This window comes from Ranitomeya imitator, chromosome 4 (assembly GCF_032444005.1).
Source record: "Ranitomeya imitator isolate aRanImi1 chromosome 4, aRanImi1.pri, whole genome shotgun sequence".
In the NCBI taxonomy this organism is placed as follows: Eukaryota; Metazoa; Chordata; class Amphibia; order Anura; family Dendrobatidae; genus Ranitomeya; species Ranitomeya imitator.
In genome coordinates this window covers 201,511,349-201,533,314 of record NC_091285.1, presented here as the reverse complement: position 1 = coordinate 201,533,314, position 21,966 = coordinate 201,511,349, and the positions used below count along the sequence as shown (strand labels likewise).

The 21,966-nt window shown below is 43.5% G+C and overlaps 1 protein-coding gene across 2 annotated transcripts in view; it reads right to left on the bottom strand.

The window, feature by feature from the left end:
• GNPTAB (N-acetylglucosamine-1-phosphate transferase subunits alpha and beta) overlaps positions 1-21,966 on the bottom strand; it is a 106,851-nt gene that overhangs the window by 68,874 nt on the left and 16,011 nt on the right. For both annotated transcript variants that reach the window (XM_069764278.1, XM_069764277.1), the window contains exons 2-6: positions 19,762-19,847; positions 15,320-15,439; positions 15,077-15,118; positions 2,165-2,373; positions 103-167 (exon numbers count right to left, since the gene is read on the bottom strand). In XM_069764278.1, the coding sequence (XP_069620379.1) occupies positions 103-167; positions 2,165-2,373; positions 15,077-15,118; positions 15,320-15,439; positions 19,762-19,847 (522 nt within the window). The remainder of the gene's footprint in view (positions 1-102; positions 168-2,164; positions 2,374-15,076; positions 15,119-15,319; positions 15,440-19,761; positions 19,848-21,966) is intronic.

Genomic DNA, 21,966 nt, shown 5'->3' with positions numbered 1-21,966 from the left:
ATTGAATGTGTATGGACAGCAATGTAATAAAAGACTGAGAAACAAGTTCAGAAATAACCATCTTCATATATATATATGGTCACCACTGTATAATTAACTTACCATATAAGCTCGCCAAATCGTTTCCTTTCTGGCGTCAAATAGCGCATTCACTTGTGCAGTTTCGGCTGCAAGGCAAAAAAATAATACAGATGAAATAAAGGGAGAGAGTAAAGAGCTATGCACTTCATGCCTCAAAAAAAGCCTGAAATGACTGGTCATTGAAGATCTTTCCAAACCCTTAAAATGTCATAAAAGAAATCACTCATCCATATGCATCAGACAGCTAATTATCAAGATACATTGTCCCACTACATGCCTCCTGGAAGGTACCAAGCTGAAGTACTAGCACTGAAGAAATACTCTTATTTATGCTTCTAGAAGGAATCGCCTAAGTGTAACAGGTATATTACATTCTCCTGCTTGATATTTTCAAAACCAGAAGAGACATAACATGAAATTTCTCTTAAAGTAAACGCCTTATTTACAGCCTTCGTATCTTTATAGGTCATTCTGTGCCAATTAATTTAAAAAATATATCTTTATAGGATATGGTGCATTGTTTCAGATCCCTTGTTTCTTTTACTGAGAGTCAAAATACTTGTCTCAACAACAATAATAATAATTAATAATCATTTTATTTGTATAGCGACAACATATTCCGCAGCACTATACATTCTAAACGGGACTTGTACAGACAATAAAAGACATTACAGAATAACAATAATCACATAAAACAACAGATACCAAGAGGATTGAGGGTCCTGCTCGCAAGCTTACAGCCTATGAGGAAGTTGGGGAGACACGAGAGGTGGATGGTACATATGGTACATTGTACGGTCCAGCCATCAATGTAATAAATAGGGTGTTCATGTGATGCTGCATGAACCGGTAACCAACCGGTATGTGTAAGAGTACAGACACAGAGGGCTATTGCGTTAGAATCGGGCCACCATCTAGTTAAATGCATAAAGCATGTGAGAACATGATACGAGGGTCCTGATTTTGAAGAAAATTTTGAATGGGCAACACAGGAATAGTTAGAAAAATATGTTGAGGCAGTGGTCCAGTCTGAAGAAATGCGTTTTTAGGGCACGCTTAAACTGTGGGTATTGGGGATTAATCAAATTGTCCTGGGTAGTGCATTCCAAAGAATTGGCGCAGCACACGAGAAGTCTTGGAGAGGGGAGTGGGAAGTTTGGATTATTGAGGATGTTAAACTTAGTTCAATAACAAAACGGAGCGAATAAAAAACTAAAAAATTGAGAAAGCTTAGCACACAAATTGGACAATTCATGTATACCTGGAAGCCACTTAAGTCGTTTCTCGGACCTAACTAATGCCAATCCTCTTAGGATGGTTTCACACTTGCGTTGGGCAGAGCTGCGGAGGGCTGTGTAGTTCTTCTGTTAAGCCCAACCCACTGCCGCACCTCTTCCATTCAGCTCTGCCTACGTCAGCATTCTTCCTGCGTACCTATCTTTAACATTTGGTACGCAGGCCATGCGAATGTATGCGGATACCTCCGCATGCGTCGTTTTGACGCTGCGCCGAATGCAACATGTTGCATTTTGCTGCGGTCGGCGCAGCGTCAGCCACCAGCCGGAAGTACTCACTTGCAGAGCTTGCCATCTTCTGATAGTGACCAGGGCTTGGTACTATACAACCGCCTCCTATTCAGAAGGAGGCAGATGTGCAGTACCCTGCGGCGTCCACTATCCAGCCGGCGGCTGCCGCTGACACTGATGGCAGCTGATTGACAGGGATACTGGGTGTCGGACACCGACCGATCAGACACTGATGACCTCTCTTAAGGATAGGTCATCATTGCTAATGTAGTGAACAACCTCTTTAAGAAGTGACTCATCTGTGTTCTTAGTTAAATTGTGACTTTACTAACTACAATTACATTTTAATCCAGATGTCCCAAATAGCAAACCAAATGAACTTTACTTTACAAAAAGAAGACATGTAATTGAAAGAAGCAAGAAGACCTTAACAGAGACATTCTGCACCAGGCTTACAAATAAAATATACATTGGGAGACAATGCCTTGTGAAAGTGACTAGAATAATTTGATTTATCCAATAAATGTCAAATTACGTATGTTCAATAAAATGCTTACCATCCTGCTGAGATTCAAAGACTATCACAGTGACATTGGTTGATGGGTTCTTGGGTTTTGCAACATGAAATATTGATATGGCAGCATGATAGTATGGCATGGCCAACAAGTCCTTCACAGTGGTGTTGGCAGGAAGGGCTGGGTCTAACACAATCATTGGGACACGAATGCAATGTGTAAGGAGACACTCCAGCATCTTGTCACTAGAACTAAAAGACATGAAATACAATATTAATAGCTGCAGTAATATGGATGATGAATAACTTATGTAACCCTGATAAGTTTTATACACATTTTAACAGTCTAAGGTTTTCCATCAGCTCTGAACTCATTAGGTTGCTCTAATTTCCCACCGCTATTACAATGCTCCAATGGTACCCAGCCAGTCTGTTTACACGCTAGAAGTGATCATGTGACTGTCACTTATCACATGTATGCCAGATTAATGGCATTATTTCTATGGCTTGTGATGTGCTCAAGTTGTCACATGCCGTATGCACATCATCATTATTAAAGAGGATATCCGGGACTTTAGAAAAAAGGCATGTAGTTGCTAACAGAGGCAACTAACTACCTGTTGTACCTGGCGCCATTTATTGACCGCTCCTGCCAGAGATTCAGCTACTCCCTGTCAACAGATCAGCAGTTTCTCTTCCGGTTGACAGGGCGGGACTACTGGTGTCATGCTGATTGACAGCCGGCTTCTGATGCCTAATTGGGGGAATGTTACGGTTGGTTTGCGGGTGCCATGACCCACTGGAAGAGCAACCAAGGTGCCAGAACAGCAGAATCCCCCCCATAAGTGACCTCATTTTACAAACTACACCTCTCATTGAATTCATCCAAGGGTGAAGTGATCATCTTGACACCACAGACCTGTCAAAAAATTATATACCATATGGTAGTGAAGAAAAAAAACATTTTTACCGCAAAAAATGTTGTTTTAGCCCCAAATGTTTTCTTTTCAGGCAAGTGTGTAAAAATGGCACCAAAATTTGTCACAATTTCTTCTTAACGTGGTAATACCCCATCTGTGGCTGCTTTGTACTGCTTAGCCACACGGAAAGGAAAGAGTGCTATTAGACTCTTGGAGAACAAGTCATCATTGGACAATTTGCTGACTCCATATACAGAGCCCCTAAGTGCCAGAAGAGCAGAATCCCCCCTGAAGTGACCCCATTTTAGAAATTACACCACTCTGGGAATTTATCCACAGGTGTAGTGATGATTTTGTCTCCATATGTGTATTCCAGCAACAAGCAGCAAGGGATGTTGCGGAGTGAACATTGCAAATTTGTAAGCGACCAGTACAATATAGTGCCCGGTACACTATGTCCAGCTCATGCTACTGCAGAAACGCATCCAAAAATTAAGCGAGCCATCACTGGGGCTCAGAAGGAAGGGGGCATTTGGAATCACCGATTTAAGCACTATATATTACAAATAACAAGGTTTAAAACATTTTTAATGAATCTAGCTTAAAAAAATTGGTATAATTAAAACCATTACACACAGCCAACACTATTGGTTGTATAGGGGAGGGAGTATAGAATTACCCTATACCCGGGTATTGAGGTGCGAGACTCCTGCGAGTTTCTCACAAGTGTGACCCCGGCCTAACGCAGATTTATTCTATCTATAGATATTCACTAACATTTGCTTTGTGTGCGTAAACATATGTGAGCATGGTATGTGATATTATGGTATTCAATGGAGTATGTAAAAGAAGAGGTTGGACAAAGAAATGACATCACAATTTTTTTTTCGTTAAATAGTAGATCTTTAGTTTACAAAAACACATACAAATCCGCATGAAAATCCGCATCAAAAAAGCATGAAAACCGCATCAAATCCGCACGGATGTTTCCTGCGTTTAATGATAGAGGAAGAATCTGCACAGAAAATTCCACAACGTGTGCACACACCCTTACTGTTAAATATTTTTACAATTTTATTTTTTTTTACTAAAGGTCCTCTATGGGACTTTAACCCCTTAACGACCAAAGGTATTTTTGGTTTTGTATTTTTCATTTTTTACTCCCCTTCTCAGAACCATAACTTTTTTATTTTTTGGTCAATATGGCCATGTGAAGGCTTATTTTTTGAGGGACGAGTTGTACTTTTGAACGACACCATTAGCTTTACCATGCGGTGTAATAGAAAACGGGAAAAAATTTCCAAGTGCGGTTAAATTGCAAAAAAAGTTCAATCCCACACTTGTTTTTTTGTTTGGCTTTTTTACTACGTTCATTAAATGCTAAAACTGACCTGATAAAATGATTCTCCAGGTCATTACGAGTTCATAGACACCAAATATGTCTAGGTTCTTTCTTATATAAGTGGTGAAAAAAAAAAATTGTCCATTTTCCGATACCCGTAACGTCTCCATTTTTCGTGATCTCGGGTTGGGTGAGGGCTTATTTTTTGCGTGCCGAGCTGACGTTTTTAATTATACCATTTTGGTGCAGATACAATCTTTTGATCACCTGTTACTGCATTTAATGTAATGTTGCCGCGACCAAAAAAAAAGTAATTCTGGTGTTTTGACTTTATTTCTCGATATGCCATTTAGCGATCAGGTTAACACTTTTTTTTATTGATTTATTATTATTATTCCTTTTTATAGCACCATTTATTCCATGGTGCTTTACACGTGGAAGGGGCAATTATAGACAAGTCTAATAAACGTGAACAAAACAAGGCACACAAGTACAGAGGGAGAGAGGACCCTGCCCACGAGGGCTCACAGTCTACAGGGGATTGTTGAGGATACACAAGTAAAGGGTAGAGCTGGTCGTGCGGTGGTTCAGCAGACTAAGGATCACTGCAGGTTGTAGGCTTGTCGGAAGAGGTGAGTCTTCAGGTTCTTTTTGAAGGTTTCTATGGTAGGTGAGAGTCTGATGTGTTGGGGTAGAGGGTTCCAGATTATGGGGGAAGCACGGGAGAAATCTTGTATGCGGCGGTGGGAAGAAGAGATAAGAGGGGAGTAGAGAAGATCTTGAGAGGATCGAAGGTTGCGTGTGGGTAAGTACCAGGAGACCATGTCACAGATGTATGGAGGAGACAGGTTGTGGATGGCTTTGTATGTCATGGTAAGGGTTTTGAACTGTAGCCTCTGGACAATAGGAAGCCAGTGAAGGGCTTGGCAGAGAGGAGAGGCTGAGGAATAAGGCTGGAGTCACACTAGCGAGTTTTACGGACGTAAGAGCGCAGAAAATACATCCGTAAAACTCGCCAAACAAACGGCACAATTATTCTCTATGCCCCTGCTCCTATCTGCCGTATTTTACTGATCCGTATTATACTGGCTTCTACGGCCGTAGAAAATCGCAGCATGCTGCGTTTGTCACCGAACTGCACAAAAAATACGCCAATGAACGTCTATGGAAGCCAGAAAAATACGGATCACACACAGACCAGCAGTGTAACTTGCGAGAAAAACGCAGCGGTGTTAGAGAGAAAAGCCGGCAATTCAGTGCGGTGTACAGTAAAATCACACTGACAGCTTACAGTAGAATAGGTAGAATAAGTGTGTACACATAGAATAGGTGTATATATATATATATATATATATATATATATATATATATATATATATATATATATATATATATATATATATATATATATATATATATCGAGACACATATATGAATATATATTATTACTTCATACAGCGCTAGATAGCAAAAGCCGGCAATTGAATTAACGGCTTTAAAGCTATCTCCTTCCTAAACCTGACATGATATGACACCTGGTTTACATACAGTAAACCATCTCATATCACCATTTTTTTTGCATATTCCACACTACTGTTAGTAGTGTGTATATGCAAAATTTGTCCGTTCTATCTACTAAATTAAAGGGTTAAATGGCGGAAAAAATTGGCGTGGGCTCCCGCGCAATTTTCTCTGCCAGAGTAGTAAAGCCAGTGACTGAGGGCAGATATTAATAGCCTGGAGAGGGTCCACGGTTATTGCCCCCCACCCCTTGGCTAAAAACACCTGCCCCCAGCCACCCCAGAAAAGGCACATCTGGAAGATGCGCCTATTCTGGCACTTGGCCACTCTCTTCCCATTCCCGTGTAGTGGTGGGATATGGGGTAATGAAGGGTTAATGCCACCTTGCTATTGTAAGGTGACATTAAGCCAAATTAATAATGGAGAGGTGTCAATTATGACACCTATCCATTATTAATCCAATAGTAGTAAAGGGTTAAAAAAAACACAAACACATTATTAAAAATTATTTTAATGAAATAAACACAAAGGTTGTTGTAATATTTTATTCAACGCCCAATCCAGTCACTGAAGACCCTCGTTCTGTAACAAAAAAAAAAAATAATAAACCAACAATATCCTTACCTACCGAAGATCTGTAATGTCCAACGATGTAAATCCATCTGAAGGGGTTAAAATATTTTGCAGCCACGAGCTTTGCTAATGCAACGTTGTTCGTGGCTGCAAAACTCCGGGAATGAAGGTAAAGTAGGTCAATGACCTATATTTACCTTCATTTGCGGTGAGGCACCCTCTGCTGGTTGTCCCTAGATCGTGGGAACTTTCCTAGAAAGCTCCCAGGCTCGAGTTCATAAGAGGCGCCCTCTGCTGGTTGTCCTCATATGAACTCGAGCCTGGGAGCTTTCTAGGAAAGTTCCCACGATCTAGGGGCAACCAGCAGAGGGCGCCTCACCGCAAATGAAGGTAAATATAGGTCATTGACCTACTTTACCTTCATTCCCCGGGGTTTTGCAGCCACGAACAACGTTGCATTAGCAAAGCTCGTGGCTGCAAAATATTTTAACCCCTTCAGATGGATTTACATCGTTGGACATTACAGATCTTCGGAAGGTAAGGATATTGTTGGTTTATTATTTTTTTTTTGTTACAGAACGAGGGTCTTCAGTGACTGGATTGGGCGTTGAATAAAATATTACAACAACCTTTGTGTTTATTTCATTAAAATAATTTTTAATAATGTGTTTGTGTTTTTTTTAACCCTTTACTACTATTGGATTAATAATGGATAGGTGTCATAATTGACGCCTCTCCATTATTAATTTGGCTTAATGTCACCTTACAATAGCAAGGTGGCATTAACCCTTCATTACCCCATATCCCACCGCTACACGGGAATGGGAAGAGAGTGGCCAAGTGCCAGAATAGGCGCATCTTCCAATTGTGCCTTTTCTGGGGTGGCTGGGGGCAGGTGTTTTTAGCCGGGGGGGGGGGGGGGGGGGCAATAACCGTGGAACCGCTCAAGGCTATTAATATCTGCCCTCAGTCACTGGCTTTACTACTCTGGCGGAGAAAATTGCGCGGGAGCCCACGCCAATTTTTTCCGCCATTTAACCCTTTAATTTAGTAGATAGAACGGCCACATTTTGCATATACACACTACTAACATTAGTAGTGTGGAATATGCAAAAAAAAAAAAGTGATATGAGATGGTTTACTGTATGTAAACCATGTCACAAATCATGTCGGGTTTAGGAAGGAGATAGCAAAAGCCGGCAAAATATATATATATATATATATATATATATATATATATATATATATATATATATATATATATATATATATATATATATATATATAGTCTTAGTTACTCACCGGTTAACGGTGTTTCTCGGAGTCCATGACAGCACTACGGCTACGGAGAGAGGGGATCCGCCCTTCAGGAACAGGAAACCTACAGATACATAAGGGCGGCACCTCTCCCACGCATCAGTTGGTTTACAGAGCACAAGAGGACCACCAAGGATAATAGCATACATAAAAAAGAATAATACAATATTAACTATTCACTACCCGTGAATTATATAAACAAAGGAAGAGGTGTACACCCAGAACTTAAGAAGACGGGAGGGTATGTACAGGTGCTGTCATGGACTCCGAGAAACACCGTTAACCGGTGAGTAACTAAGACTTTATCGGTCGTCCATGACAGCACTACGGAGAGAATTACAGAGAGTAACTAACTAGGGAGGGACTACAGCTTGCAGCACCCTTACACCAAAAGAGAGGTCAAAAGAGGCACCCAGGTTCAATCTATAGTGGTTATAGAATGTGTTTGGGGAAGACCAAGTAGCAGCCTTACAAATCTGGTCGATCAAAACCTCCAATCTTTCCGCCCACGAAGCCGCCATAGCTCTAGTGGAATGCGCTTTAAGACCTTCAGGCGCCGGCTTGCCCTTTGAGACGTATGCCAGCAAGATAGCCTCCCTGATCCATCTAGCTAAAGTAAATTTCGATGCTTTATACCCTTTCCTACTACCCTGATAGTACACGAATAGGGCGTTATCCATCTTCCAGGGATCAGTTACCGCTAAATACTCCAGGATACATCTTTTTATATCTAAAGTGTGTAGTTTCCTTTCTTTATCATTAGTAGGATTAGGGAGGAAAGATGGAAGAACTATTTCCTGTGTTCTGTGGAATCTGGACACTACCTTAGGAAGATATGCTGGATCAGGGGACAGTATCACTATCATCCCTAAGCTGCATGTAAGGGGGAACCCTGGATAATGCTTGTATGTCACCTATCCTACGCGCCGATGTTATGGCCACCAGGAAGGCTACTTTAAGGGATAGATTTTTAATAGAGGCTGAAGTAATCGGCTCAAATGGGGCCTCTGTCATGGCTGAGAGGACTAGGTTCAGGTCCCATGGCATGACCCTATTCTTTACCATTGGCCTAGACCGTTTTGTCGCCCTGATGAATCTGCTGACCCAGTGATTCTCAGCCATATTACAGCCAAAGAGGGCCCCTAAGGCTGATACCTGCACTTTAAGAGTATTTGGGGATAACCCCATATCTAACCCCTTCTGTAGGAATTCCAAAATCTGGTTTATCGGTATTGACTGACCAGCTATTACCCCTGAGTTCTGAAGAAATCTCTTCCAGATCCGGACATAAATTTTTGTGGTGATTATTTTTCTGCTCTTCAGCAGAGTGTTAATGAGGCCCGGAGAGAACCCCCTATCTTAACAGCGCCCGCTCAAAATCCACGCCGTCAGATGAAGGCCAACCGCTCGAGGATGGTAGACTGGGCCCTGGGATAGGAGATCCGGGATGTCTGGCAAGACCCATGGGTCGGATATCGACATAGCCCTTAGGCATGGAAACCACGTCCTTCTGGGCCAGGAGGGGGCAATTAAAATCACTGTGGCTTTGTCCTTCCTGATTTTCCACACCACCAGAGGAATTAGAGACAGGGGAGGAAAGGCGTAAGCTAGCCTGAAGTTCCAGTCTATGAGGAGGGCGTCTACTGACAGGGGATTTTCTCTCGGGTTCAGAGAGCAGAATTGAGTCACTCTTCTGTTTTCTTTTGTGGCGAACAGGTCTACCTCTGGTTGACCCCACCTTTCCACGATGAGGTTGAAGATGGAGCCGTTCAGGGACCACTCTCCCTGCTTTAATGTGTTGCGGCTTAAGAAATCCGCCATAGTGTTTTCTGCTCCTCTTATGTGAAGAGCCTACAATGAGAGGAGATGTTGCTCTGCTAGCTGGAACAGACGATCTGCTACGCACATTAGGGATTTGGAACGGGTCCCGCCTTGGTGGTTTATATATGCCACGGTGACCCGATTGTCCGAGAAAACCCGCACGTGGTGGCCCTGTAGATAGATAAGGAGTGATTTAACAGCCTGTTCCACTGCCGTTAACTCCTTCAGGTTGGAGGACATTTCCATCTGACACTGATCCCAACGCCCCTGTACCAATATATCCCCCATGTGAGCCCCCCACCCAGAAGGGCTAGCGTCTGAGGTGACTATACGGGTTACATTATATTCCCAGGGGACCCCCGTGGACAGGTTCTCTCGGTCTAGCCACCATTCGAGGGATACAATAGCGTCTTGGGATAGGGTCAGCAGGCTCTCCAGACATCCCCCCAACCTTTTTTGTTGTGACAGCACCTCGCCCTGAAGTATCCTCGTATGATACTGGGCCCATCGGACCGCTGGAATACAGGACGAGAGAGAGCCTAACAGAGACATGGCTCTTCTAAGGGACATGGTGGGGTTTTTAGAGGCATTCAGCACCTGAAGGTGCAGGCGATCAATTTTATCGAGAGGCAGACGGCATTCCTGAACCTGAGAATCCAGGGTCAGGCCTAAAAATCGCTGCACCGTCATGGACTGTAACCGAGATTTTTTAACATTTAGCATCCACCCCAGACGCTCCAGAGCAGATATCACTTTATGTAATTGTTCCAGACAGTGATCCGCCGTTTTACCCACGATAAGGAGATGGTCCAGGTAGGGGATTATTAGAATGTCAGACTCATGTAGGTGTGCCATAACCTCAGCCATTACCTTGGTAAACACCCGAGGGGCGACTGATATACCAAAAGGGAGGGCCCTATACTGAAAATGTCTGACTACCCCATCCAACCGCACCTCCACCCTCAGGAATCGTTGGTGTCCTGCATAAATGGGGATATGGTAATAGGCGTCCTTTAAATCCAATACTACCATAAAGCAGTTTTTAAACAGTAGCTTTATTGCGGTGTTAATAGTCTCCATTTTAAATGACTGTACGGTCAGGAAATTGTTAAGAGCCCTAAGATTAATAATAGTTCTAAAGGAGCCGTCAGGTTTACGTATCAGGAATAGAGGAGAGTAGAACCCTCTACCCTGTTCTCCTTCCGGAACCTCTGATAGGACATTCTTAACGAGCAGGTCGCGAACTTCCATTTCCAGGGCCGCCTGTTCTGCTGGAGAGGACCTGAGTGGCATAATTCTGAAGCAATTCTGAGGGATAGAGGAGAACTCTAGCCGCAGACCCGTAGCTATTATTCCCAAAATCCAATCGCTACTGGAGATTTTAGACCAGGCCGGGTAGAAGGCAGAAAGTCTACCTCCCACCGGGGCGACTAGTCATTGGGGTGGTTTTTTGACTTCCCGGGATGGTTCCTGACGTCCCCCACCTCCAAACATAAATCCAGTACCTTTCATCCTTTTATCGTCCCATCTGCTCTGGTCTCTAGCCGGTCTCCTTCGGAAGAACCTTTTCCCTGCGAAGGGACGCCTGTAAGAAGTGGTCGGTAGACTGGGAAATTTTTTCTTCTCGTCTCCGGCTTTCTCCAGCAGTTCATCCAGGACTGGACCAAACAGGTATTCCCCTTCGCATGGGATAGAGCACAGACGGGATCTCGATTGAAGGTCACCCGGCCAACATTTCAGCCACAGGGCCCTGCGTGCCGCATTTGATAATCCAGCCACTCTGGCCGCCATCCTTGCCGAATCTGCAGATGCGTCCGCGAGAAAGGCAGCGGCGTTCTGAATTGTTGGCAGGAATTTTAACATAGAATCCCTGGAGACTCCCTCTTCCAATTTGGATCCTAGCTGATCCAGCCAAACCATCATTGATCTGGCTGCACATGTCGCCGCTACTGCAGGTCTTAGGGCACCCGCCGACATCTCCCATGTCCCTTTAAGAAAAGAGTCAGCCTTCTTATCAAGGGGATCTCTTAGGGAAGCCATGTCGTCAAAGGGGATAGATGATCTTTTAGATGCCTTAGCTACTGCTGCGTCCAATTTTGGTGCTTTATCCCACGTATTCACCAGGGGGTCCTCAAAGGGATATCTGCGTTTAAAGGCCGGTGGAAAGGAGCCTTTCTTCTCTGGCTTTTTCCATTCCCTTTTGATAAGGTTCTGAACCTTGTCATTAAGCGGAAAAGACCTACACTTTTTTGGGTCTAGACCGCCAAACATTAGATCCTGCGCTGAAAGTTCTGGCCTTTCGTCAGCCACCCCCATGGTGGATCTAACTGATTTGATCAGCTTGTCCATCTGGTCCAGCGGGAAACAGAAACGATTAGAATCCTCTTCTGAAGAGGACGCTGAAGAAACAGAAGTGTCTGAATCATTCTCCTTTCTAGGGCCAGCGGACGAATCCGAATCTGAGGCGCTAGGCTCCCTTCTTCTTTTGGAAGTTTTCCCCCGGGACAGGGATTTTAGGGAATCTTTCACCTCCTTCCTGATAATCTCCCTAAGGTTTGATGTAAAATCAGGAGACTCTTCCGCCACCTATGGGAGCGGAGAAAAAGGCTATGTAATTTTACCCCGGTGCTACCGCTAAACCGTGTTCCCATCAATTTATTTCCTACCATCTGCCGCACACACGACTGACAAAGTCTCTTAGGGTAGGCGTCTGGCAAAGGGCAAGCGCATAGCGCGCACTCTGTTTTTTACTTTACCAGTGCATTTTTCCCCCTAAGGAAATAAACATAGGAAAAGACTGCATCAGGGTACGTTCACGACGATCTCTTACCCAGGCAGTAGCGGTAGGTACCGGATCACTGGGGGGGTCGGTCCAGATCCGGTTGTCTAGATCTGCGACTGGGCTGATTACTGCGTCCGTGGGTCTTCGGCTGGGGGTTCGCATGGGACTTCTCCGAGGATCTGTCCTGCTCCTGCTCCAGCAGACCGACGGCAGCTTTCGGCTCATCCATAGCTGCAGATGGGCACACAAGCAGCCCTGCAGCGTTCTGTTCGGCTACAAATAGCCCTTCCCCCGGATCCGGAACATGTGCAGCTGTGTGGCCGAATCAACCCCCCCACGTGCAGAACGCTCCCCCACCCCCAATCGCCCCTCCCCCGCCGCATGCAGGACAGCGGCGCTGTAAGCAAAAAAACGGCTGGCGTTTCACTTCCGGTTTAGGCCCCGCCCCCTGTGCGTCACTTCCGGTTTCGGGCAGAGAGCTCAGGGACGCTCCCAGAAGCCGGGGACGGCTCCGCCGGACCCCCCAGCCGCCCGCCGCTACACTACCGCCGCTCACGGCCGCAGCACAGCGGCGATCGCGGCAGAAGCCAGCGCCCGACCCCCGGCTCCGGTCCCGCCCCCGAACTGAAAGGAGCGCACAGGGCGCTCCCGGAAAGCCTGCACTGCACTGTACTGACAGGGGCCAGAGGTGGGAAAGACCGAGGCCCAGGAGGGTGAACCGCCCTGGGGGGGACATACTCACCTTGCTGCCATTGGGGACGGACCTCCTCCGGACGTCGCTCCAGCCTGCACCGCTCACTGTCGTGGAGTCCTACCCGGACCCACCGTGGCACTTCCAGGGACCCGCACTGCCCGAGGTAGGAGACCCCCTCGTTACCTGGGTCGGCTAGCCGGCCTGGGTGTTGATAGGTGAACGAAGTCGTCGTATCTGAATGCTGTCCTCCAGGAACAGGAAACCAACTGATGCGTGGGAGAGGTGCCGCCCTTATGTATCTGTAGGTTTCCTGTTCCTGAAGGGCGGATCCCCTCTCTCCGTAGCCGTAGTGCTGTCATGGACGACCGATAAATATATATATAATTATTTTTTTTTAACACATGGATCCCTTGTATAGCCGTGTGTTGGTTTTGCAAGCCTGCGAGAAAAACACGTAGTACGGATGCCATACGGATTACATACGGAGGATGCCATGCGCAAAATACGCTGACACACCCTGCCTACGGAGGAGCTACGGACCACTTTTTTGGGGACTTTTCAGCGTATTACGGCCGTAATATACGGACCGTATTGTCTTACGCTGAGTGTGACTCCAGCCTAATGGGGAAACAGGTAGAGTCGGGCAGCAGAGTGTAGGATGGATTGGAGTGGTGCCAGAGTTCTAGAGTGGAGGCCAGAGAGTAGGAGGTTGCAGTAGTCGAGGCGGGAGATGATAAGGGCGTGCACTAGTGTTTTTGTGGTTTCATGGTCAAGGAATGCACGGATCCAGGAAATATTTTTGAGTTTGAGCCGGCAGGAGGAGGCAAAGGCTTGGATATGTGGCTTAAAAGAGAGGGCAGAGTCGAGGATCACCCAGCGGCACCGAGTATGTGGGACTGGGGAAAGTGAGCAGCAATTGACATTGGGAGATTCTGAACACAGAGGTACCAAATATGTATAGGTTTGGTTTCTTTTTACTGTTTTATTTTAGTTTCAATAGTTTTTATTTGAGAAAACATCAATAAACATAGGATTTAAACTTATTTATATTATTATTTAATTTATATTTTTTTTTTATATTTTTAAACACTTTTTTTTTGGCATGCTTTAATAGCCTCCATGGGAGACTATAGGCTGCCATAACCTGATCAGATCACCTGTATGTAGATTTACTGACTTGCTATAAGCGCAGACCACCAGGTGGCGCTCATAGCAATCCAGCAGTGACAACCATAGGGGTCTCCAGGAGACCTCTGGTTGTCATGCCAAACCACCGGTGACCCGCGATCATGCGACGGGGGTCACCGATGAGCGGATTTCCGGTTCGATGGCCGGAAGCACGTTAAATGCCATTGTCAGAGTTTGACAGCGCATTTAACGGGTTAATAGTTGACAGCGGACATGTGCCAGGAAAGATGTGGGCTCAACTACAAAAAACATCCGACTGCTGTGCTTGCCAACAAGGGTTTTGCCACCAAGTATTAAGTCTTGTTTGCCAGAGAAATGAAATACTTATTCCTCACTGCAAAATGCAAATAAATTTATATAAGTTACACAATGTGATTTTCTGGGTTTTATTTTTCATATTCTATCTTTCAATGTTAAAATTAACCTACCCTTAAAATTATAGACTCTTCATGTCTTTGTCAGTGGGCAAACTTACAAAATCAGCAAGGGATCAAATAGTTATTTCCCCCACTGTATAGACCGATGCCCTGGAAGAAGCCAGAATTGTGGCGAAACCCTGGTCAGGCTAATCAATCTGCATTGCTACAATGTAACTGTGAAATTGACGTTCAAAGTGTTATCAAAGCGCTATTTTACTTATGTTTGGGAGTATAACGAATAAACCATTTGTTACACAAATTGTTGGATCTACATGACATTTTTCATCAACCAGTTGTCTGCCACTGTTGCAATCTAAGAAGCTACCAGATCTGGAGACATCTGAGGATTAAAAATTAATAAAACTCATATATACTTACACTCTCTTTGTTGGCTCTGTCCTGTTACTTCCAATAAGTTCCCTTGATAGAGATTATGAAATAATTAATACTTTGCACACAATAGAAAAGTCACAAATATTATATAGGCTAGAAGAACACTAGAAACAATACTGAAAATTAAAGCATGCCAGTAAAATGCACAATGCAGTATCAAGCAACAATTTTACATACAGTATCATTTCCTACTAAAAATTTCTGTTAAATTATTGCTTAAAAGGGTACCTCAAAGCCCTTTGCTCTTCTTCCATTTGTTCTCGAACATCTCGTAGCTGCTTTACAAGCTCTGGATCAGTGCCATTAACCCAGGTATATACAACATCTATGGGCATGGGGAGACAAAGCCTGTATGAAGCCCAGGCAAACATAAAAAGAATTATGAATGAGCAGAAACTATTTAAAAGGTTGACTTATTATTCAATATCTCTTCTAAAAGAGCAACGTAAAAATCAAGGAAATGCCAAACATCTTTGTGAGAAGTGACCACCTGCACCACGATGTAAATGTACGGTGGAGGGTGATGCCGCAGGAGCCAGAAGTATATATAACTGGGCTTTTGCTGCAACAGCCGGAATCATAGACCAAGATTATACAATATTACAAAATGTATCCCAAACAGTGAATGGCCAAAAGGACTGTTTTTATTCATCAGGCCAGAAGAAAAAGAAAAACAACAGTAAAGCGATCAAAAAGTCATATGGCACCAGTAAAACATACCCAACATCTTGGAAAAATACAAAACAAGACACACCTCAGACAACAGAGATATACGGTACACTCCTCAACAGGGCAGACAAATTACGCCTGCGACGGAGCCACGGCAGGAAGACAAGAAGAGGACGTCATCCTATGAAGATAGGAGGCCCCGGACCGCGACACCCATCGGACCGGACCGCAGCAGGACCGCCCCTGGGTGAGTATAATAACCTGTTTTTCTTACCTTTCAGGTTACATCAGGGGCTTATCTACAGCATAAAAGAATGTTGTAGATAAGCCCCTGATGCCGGTGGCCTTAGCTCATATACGATTTTTGGGGTGACAGATTCCCTTTAATGACCGGGCCAATTTTTACAATTCTGACCACTGTCCCTTTATGAGGCAATAACTCTGGACCGCTTCCATGGATCCCGGTGATTCTGAAACTGTTTTCTCGTGACATATTTTACTTCACGTTAGTGGTAAAATTTCTTTGATATGACTTGCGTTTATTTGTGAAGAAAAACAGAATTTTTGTGAAAATTTTGAAAATTTCGGAATTTTCCAACTTTGAATTTTCATGCCCTTAAATCACAGAGATATGTCACACAAAATACTTACGGTAATAAATAACATTTCCCACATGTCTACTTTACATCAGCATAATTTTGGAACCAATAATTTTTTTTGTTAGGGAGTTATAAGGGTTAAAAGATGACCAGCAATTTCTCATTTTTACAACACCATTTTTTTTAGGGACCATATCTCATTTGAAGTCACTTTGAGGGGTCTATATGATAGAATGGTGTTACACTTGGGTATTTTCTAACAACTGCACCCCTCAAGGTTCTCAAAACCATATTCAAGAAGTTTATCAACCCTTCAGGTGCTTCACAGGAATTTTTGGAATGTTTTAAATGTTTTTTTTTTTTTTTCACAAAAATATACTTCTGATCCAATTTTTTTTTTTATTTTCCCAAGGGTAACAAGAGAATTGACCCCAAAAGTTGTCAATTTGTCCTGAGTACACTGGTACCCCGTATGTGGGAGGAACCACTGTTTGGGCACATGGCAGAGCTTGGAAGGGAAGGAGCGCCCCCAAAAGTGACCCCATATTGGAAACTAGACCCCATAAGGAACTTCTCTAGATGCGTGTTGAGCACTTTGAACCCCCAAGTGCTTTACAGAAGTTGATAACGTAGAGCCGTAAATATAAAAAATCATTTTTTTTATTTTTTATTTTTTTTTTTTTTTTTTCCACAAAATGATTTTTTTGCCCCCAAATTTTTATTTTCACAAGGGTAACAGGAGTAATTGGACCCTAACTTTAGCCCCAACCCTAACCCTCATGGGAAAATGGAAATAAAGACTTTAATTTTATTATTTTTCCCTAACTAAGGAGGTAATGAAGGGGAGTTTGATTTACTATTTATAGCGGGTTTTTATGTTTGGCAGCTGTCACACACTAAAAGATACTTTTTATTGCAAAAAATACTTTTTGCATCACCACATTTTGAGAGCCATAATTTTTCCATACTTTCGCCCACAGAGTCATGTGAGGTCTTGTTTTTTGCGGGACGAGTTGACGTTTTTATTGGTAACACTTTCTGGCACATGACATTTTTTGATCGCTTTTTATTATGATTTTTTTGAGGCAGAATGAACAAAAAACAGCAATTCATGAATTTCTTTTGGGGGGGCGTTTATACCGTTCCGCGTGTGGTAAAATTGATAAAGCAGTTTTATTCTTCGAGTTAGTACGATTATAGAAATAACTCATGTATATCATTTTTTTATGTTTGTGTTGAGCTGTGCACATGCGCAGCTGGAGCCCTCTCAATTTCGTCCACTTCACTTGGTGCACCATCTCGTGGCACGACATGCGTCCAAGCAGCTGCAGTGGCTGGAGATCATGCCGAGGCCTCTGCTGCTTTTGCTTGCGTAACCAAACTAGCTTTCAAACTCTGTGATGGCGCTTCCAGGACCGAATACACTGGTGCAACGGCCAGGTAAGCCGCTCCTCCAGCCACAGAGTCAGGCCTTGAACCTTATATTCAGCCACTCCTCTCCATCTTGAGGGCTCGAATCAAGGACAGGGAAACAAATTGATGTGAGAGAGGTGCCACCCTTTTATTTCAGTGGGTTTCCTACCCTGGAGGGGTGGGTCCTCTCAGGTGGTGCTGTCATGAGTGAAGGAAAAAGAAAAAAATCTATACATCTTTGGTATTTGCGTACATGTACTGACCAGGAGATTCACATTGCCAGGTCAGTGTTATCATATAGTGAACACGGTAAATAAAAAAAATAAAAAAACACACAATTGTGGAATTGCACTTTTTTGCAATTTCAATGCACTTGACTTTTTTTCCCTTCTTTCCAGTTCATCACGACAAAATAAATGGTGTCATTCAAAAGTACAACTCGTCCTGAAAAAACAAAAAAAAAAAAAACAAGCCCTCATACAGCTATATTGATAGAAAAATAAAAATGTTATGGCTTTTGGAAAAAAAGGAGAAAACAAAAATGAAAACATGGAAAATCGCAAGTTCATGAAGGGGTTAGCAAGCCTTGCCACATGACTTAGGCTACTTTCACACTAGCGTCGGAATCTCCCCGTCGCAATGCGTCGGGCAGAGATTCCGACGCTAGCGTTTGACGCACTGCACAATGGGTGCAGTGGATGCATTTCTCCGGCGCATCCGCTGCCCTATTGTGAGGTGCGGGGAGGTGGGGGCGGAGTTCCGGCCACGCATGCGCGGTCGGAAAAAGCGGTCCGTCAGGAGCAAAAAACGTTACATGTAACGTATTTTGCTCCCGGCGGTCTGCCACAACACGGCGCAACCGTCGCAAGATGGTTGCGACGTGTGGCAAAGCGTTGCAATGCGTCGCTAATGTTAATCTATGGGGCAAAAACGCATCCTGCAAACAACTTTGCAGGATGCGTTTTTTGCCATAAACGACGCATTGCGACGTCTGGCAAAAAACGCCAGTGTGAAAGTAGCCTTAGGATACCAAATCAAACATTACATAAGCATACACACGTTTCGGGGTCTTCTCATAACACGAGTCTGTAAATGGAGGGTTTGGTTTGAATTCTTATCCTAAGACATATATAGCAAGGTTTGTTAACGGGACGAGATTGACTTAGAATTGCTACTTCCAATAGGTGGCCCTAGAGTTGAAATCTTATGCTCTTTTAACAAAAAAATATTTACATTTTTAAATTCACACAGGAGCATTGAATGGCCTATAAGTCTCCTTACGCCAGCTTAGCACTCTCCATAAGAAGAAACGTTCCCCCTTAGACTTCTAGGTTCTAGCAATCTTCCCAATTGACTGACCTTCATGTCTTAAAGTAATGATGGGCTGTTTTTCTTTATTTAGCTGAGTGGTTCTTGCAATATTCTGGCTTAGAACATACTGAAAAAGGGTTCTGCACTGTATGGAACTGTGTATTAACACTGACTATAGAAAACACAGCTGATCGTCACGAAACCTTTCTGAAGGATGTTGATTCCACACATGAACTCCAGACAAGTCATGCCTGTTTCTTGGAAGCCATTCCAGGTAACTACCTGATAACTCTGTTTGAGAGACTACAAAGGGTGTATAAACCTGTTATCTGAGTGAAAAGCGATATTTTGAGAAAACTAAAAGTTTGTGAAATGTTCCTTTATTCCTTATTTCCAAATGTCTTCTTTTGTGGTTTTGCTCCCTTCAGTCTTAATCTACAATGTGCCCATTCCAATAAGAACAAGAAGAACCATTGCATGAACAACAGACACTGTGTATACAACTGGATGTGACTGTTTCACAGTTTTGGAGGCTGATAACTCTGAGGACTGAACACTACTCTTTCCATGTATTGTACAATTTATGAATATTTAATTGTGAATTTCTACAAATATGTATTGGTTTTTATTTTAATTTTTTTAAAGGTAATTTGCGTTTTTATCTCAAGTGTACATTACCTGTTCTGAAATGACTTTCCAGCAATGTTGTCCCGATACGTATCAAATAAAACATGATACTGATCTCGACTCCACTCCAACACCAACTGAAACAAAAATGTTGCACACGTGAGATTGCTTGCAATGTTAAGATTTTACGGGGCAACATTGGCGATGTTCGAAAATAAATTTCCAAGCCAGAATGTCCTACATGGCTCTTCTACAAGCCTGCGGAAGAATGGAGGAGCCAGAAAAGCATCTGTCAGGTCCCCCCAAGACTTCCAAACTGTCCCACAATGATCTAAAGCTAGATTTGACTTGGCATGCAATTAAAAACATTTCATTTTCACAATCATAACTTATCATCCTGACTCAGATATGCTTATAATCTTGGACTACTCAAGGTATTGCTTTCACAGACTAGTCCAGCTTCACAGTCCCAAACTGACTAACATTCTCCACATTGCAGTCACCTAAAATGCTTGAGATTGCCCACATCATCATCATCATCTTTGCTGACTGCAGTTTCGAGAAGGTCCGTCGATTAGGGACTGTGAACCTGGACTAAACTGTGAAGGTTACACCCTGCCAGACTTGTCCCAGATAATCGGTATATGCAAAAATGACAATACAAGTTATTTTACCCAGATATATAAATTAGCATATGGTACATCAAGAGCAGGAGTTTAATGCTGGACAAGTAACTATCTTATGTCCAGAATGGTAGGAAATGACAAAACTGAACGTGGAGAAATATTTTTCACAACAGATTAGGTAACTGCATGTACTGTATAACTTCCTAATTATATAACTGGCATATATTACAGCAGCAGAGTATATGTCCAATTAAGAATATACATTAGCTACATTGTTCAGTCAGGCTATATTGGTGATAGTGATGACGTGCTTGGATAAGGCATTATCCGTGTGCTAACAGAGGGACTTCGGCGTGCTCGAAAACTATGCTCGAGTCCCTGCAGCTGAATGTCTCACAGCTTAGACAGCCGAAACACATGCAGAGATTGTCTGCTTGTTGAGCAATCCCTGTCTAACAGCCGCGAGACATGCATCCGCGGGAACTCAAACATATTTTTCGAGCACGCCCAAAATAATTGGATAACACAAGAGCATGCTCAGATAATACCTTATTCGAGCACATTTACTTATCACTAATTGGTGACCTATCATTAGGATATGTCTTCAATATCAGATTGGTCGGGGGTCTGACACCTGGCACCCCACCTTTTAGCTGTTCCAAGTTCAGGCGATGGGCAGTTGCAATAACATTGAATGGAGCTGCACTATGTAGCTAACATTTAGTATAAAGTGGCTGCTTCTGGGTACTTCAAATAAGATCAAATTTGGAAGAATGGAAGCTGTTCTGCAGTACCCAGCAGTGGCCACTACACTGTGCAGCTCCATTCAATGTGCTTACATCCGGTCACCTCCAGAGCTTGCAAAAGTTGGGGCGTCAGACCCCCACCGATCAGATATTGATAACCTGTCATCAATATCTGACCAGACAACTCTTTCCTTCAGGAAAAGCACAATTAAAGCATGGGTATATTAGAATGATAAATATATAACTCGAAAGAAAAAATGTAAGAATAAAAGATTGTGTGCTCTGCCTTGAATCTATTGACCACATAGTATCTCCTAGTATGTATCATAAATATCATGTAATAAGACTGTAATGGGCTAGCAATCCAAAGTTAATGTCTAGAGATTAGCGAACAAGTTTACAGAACCATGGTCCAGCAGCCAGGTCAGTATTTTGTGGCTTCTGGACGGGAGCCCTACAAACTGTCCGTAAGTACCAACATCCCAGCACCTCTAATGGATAGCCATGTGTGTGACACCCTACAATAAAGACGTCACACCAGGCCGACTAACCATAGGAAGAGCGTGGAGAACAGCAGGTGGGAGGCGGTTCGTAGGTCTCACGTCCTGCAGCCACGAAATACACACCTTACTCCAAATCATACCTAGGCAAATTTTAATCATGAAATAAAGGATTTGATTTGATGGATTGAAGCAGATGTATGCAGATGCGTTGTTTTGACGCGCCCACCGACCGCACGGGAACGCAACTTGTTGAGTTTTGTGCAGACGGCGGGAGCATCAAAACGACGCATCCGCATACATCCGCATGTCCTGCGTACCCAATGTTAAAGATAGGCAGAAATAGGCGAAGCTAAACGGAAGATGTGCGGAAGTGGGCGCAGC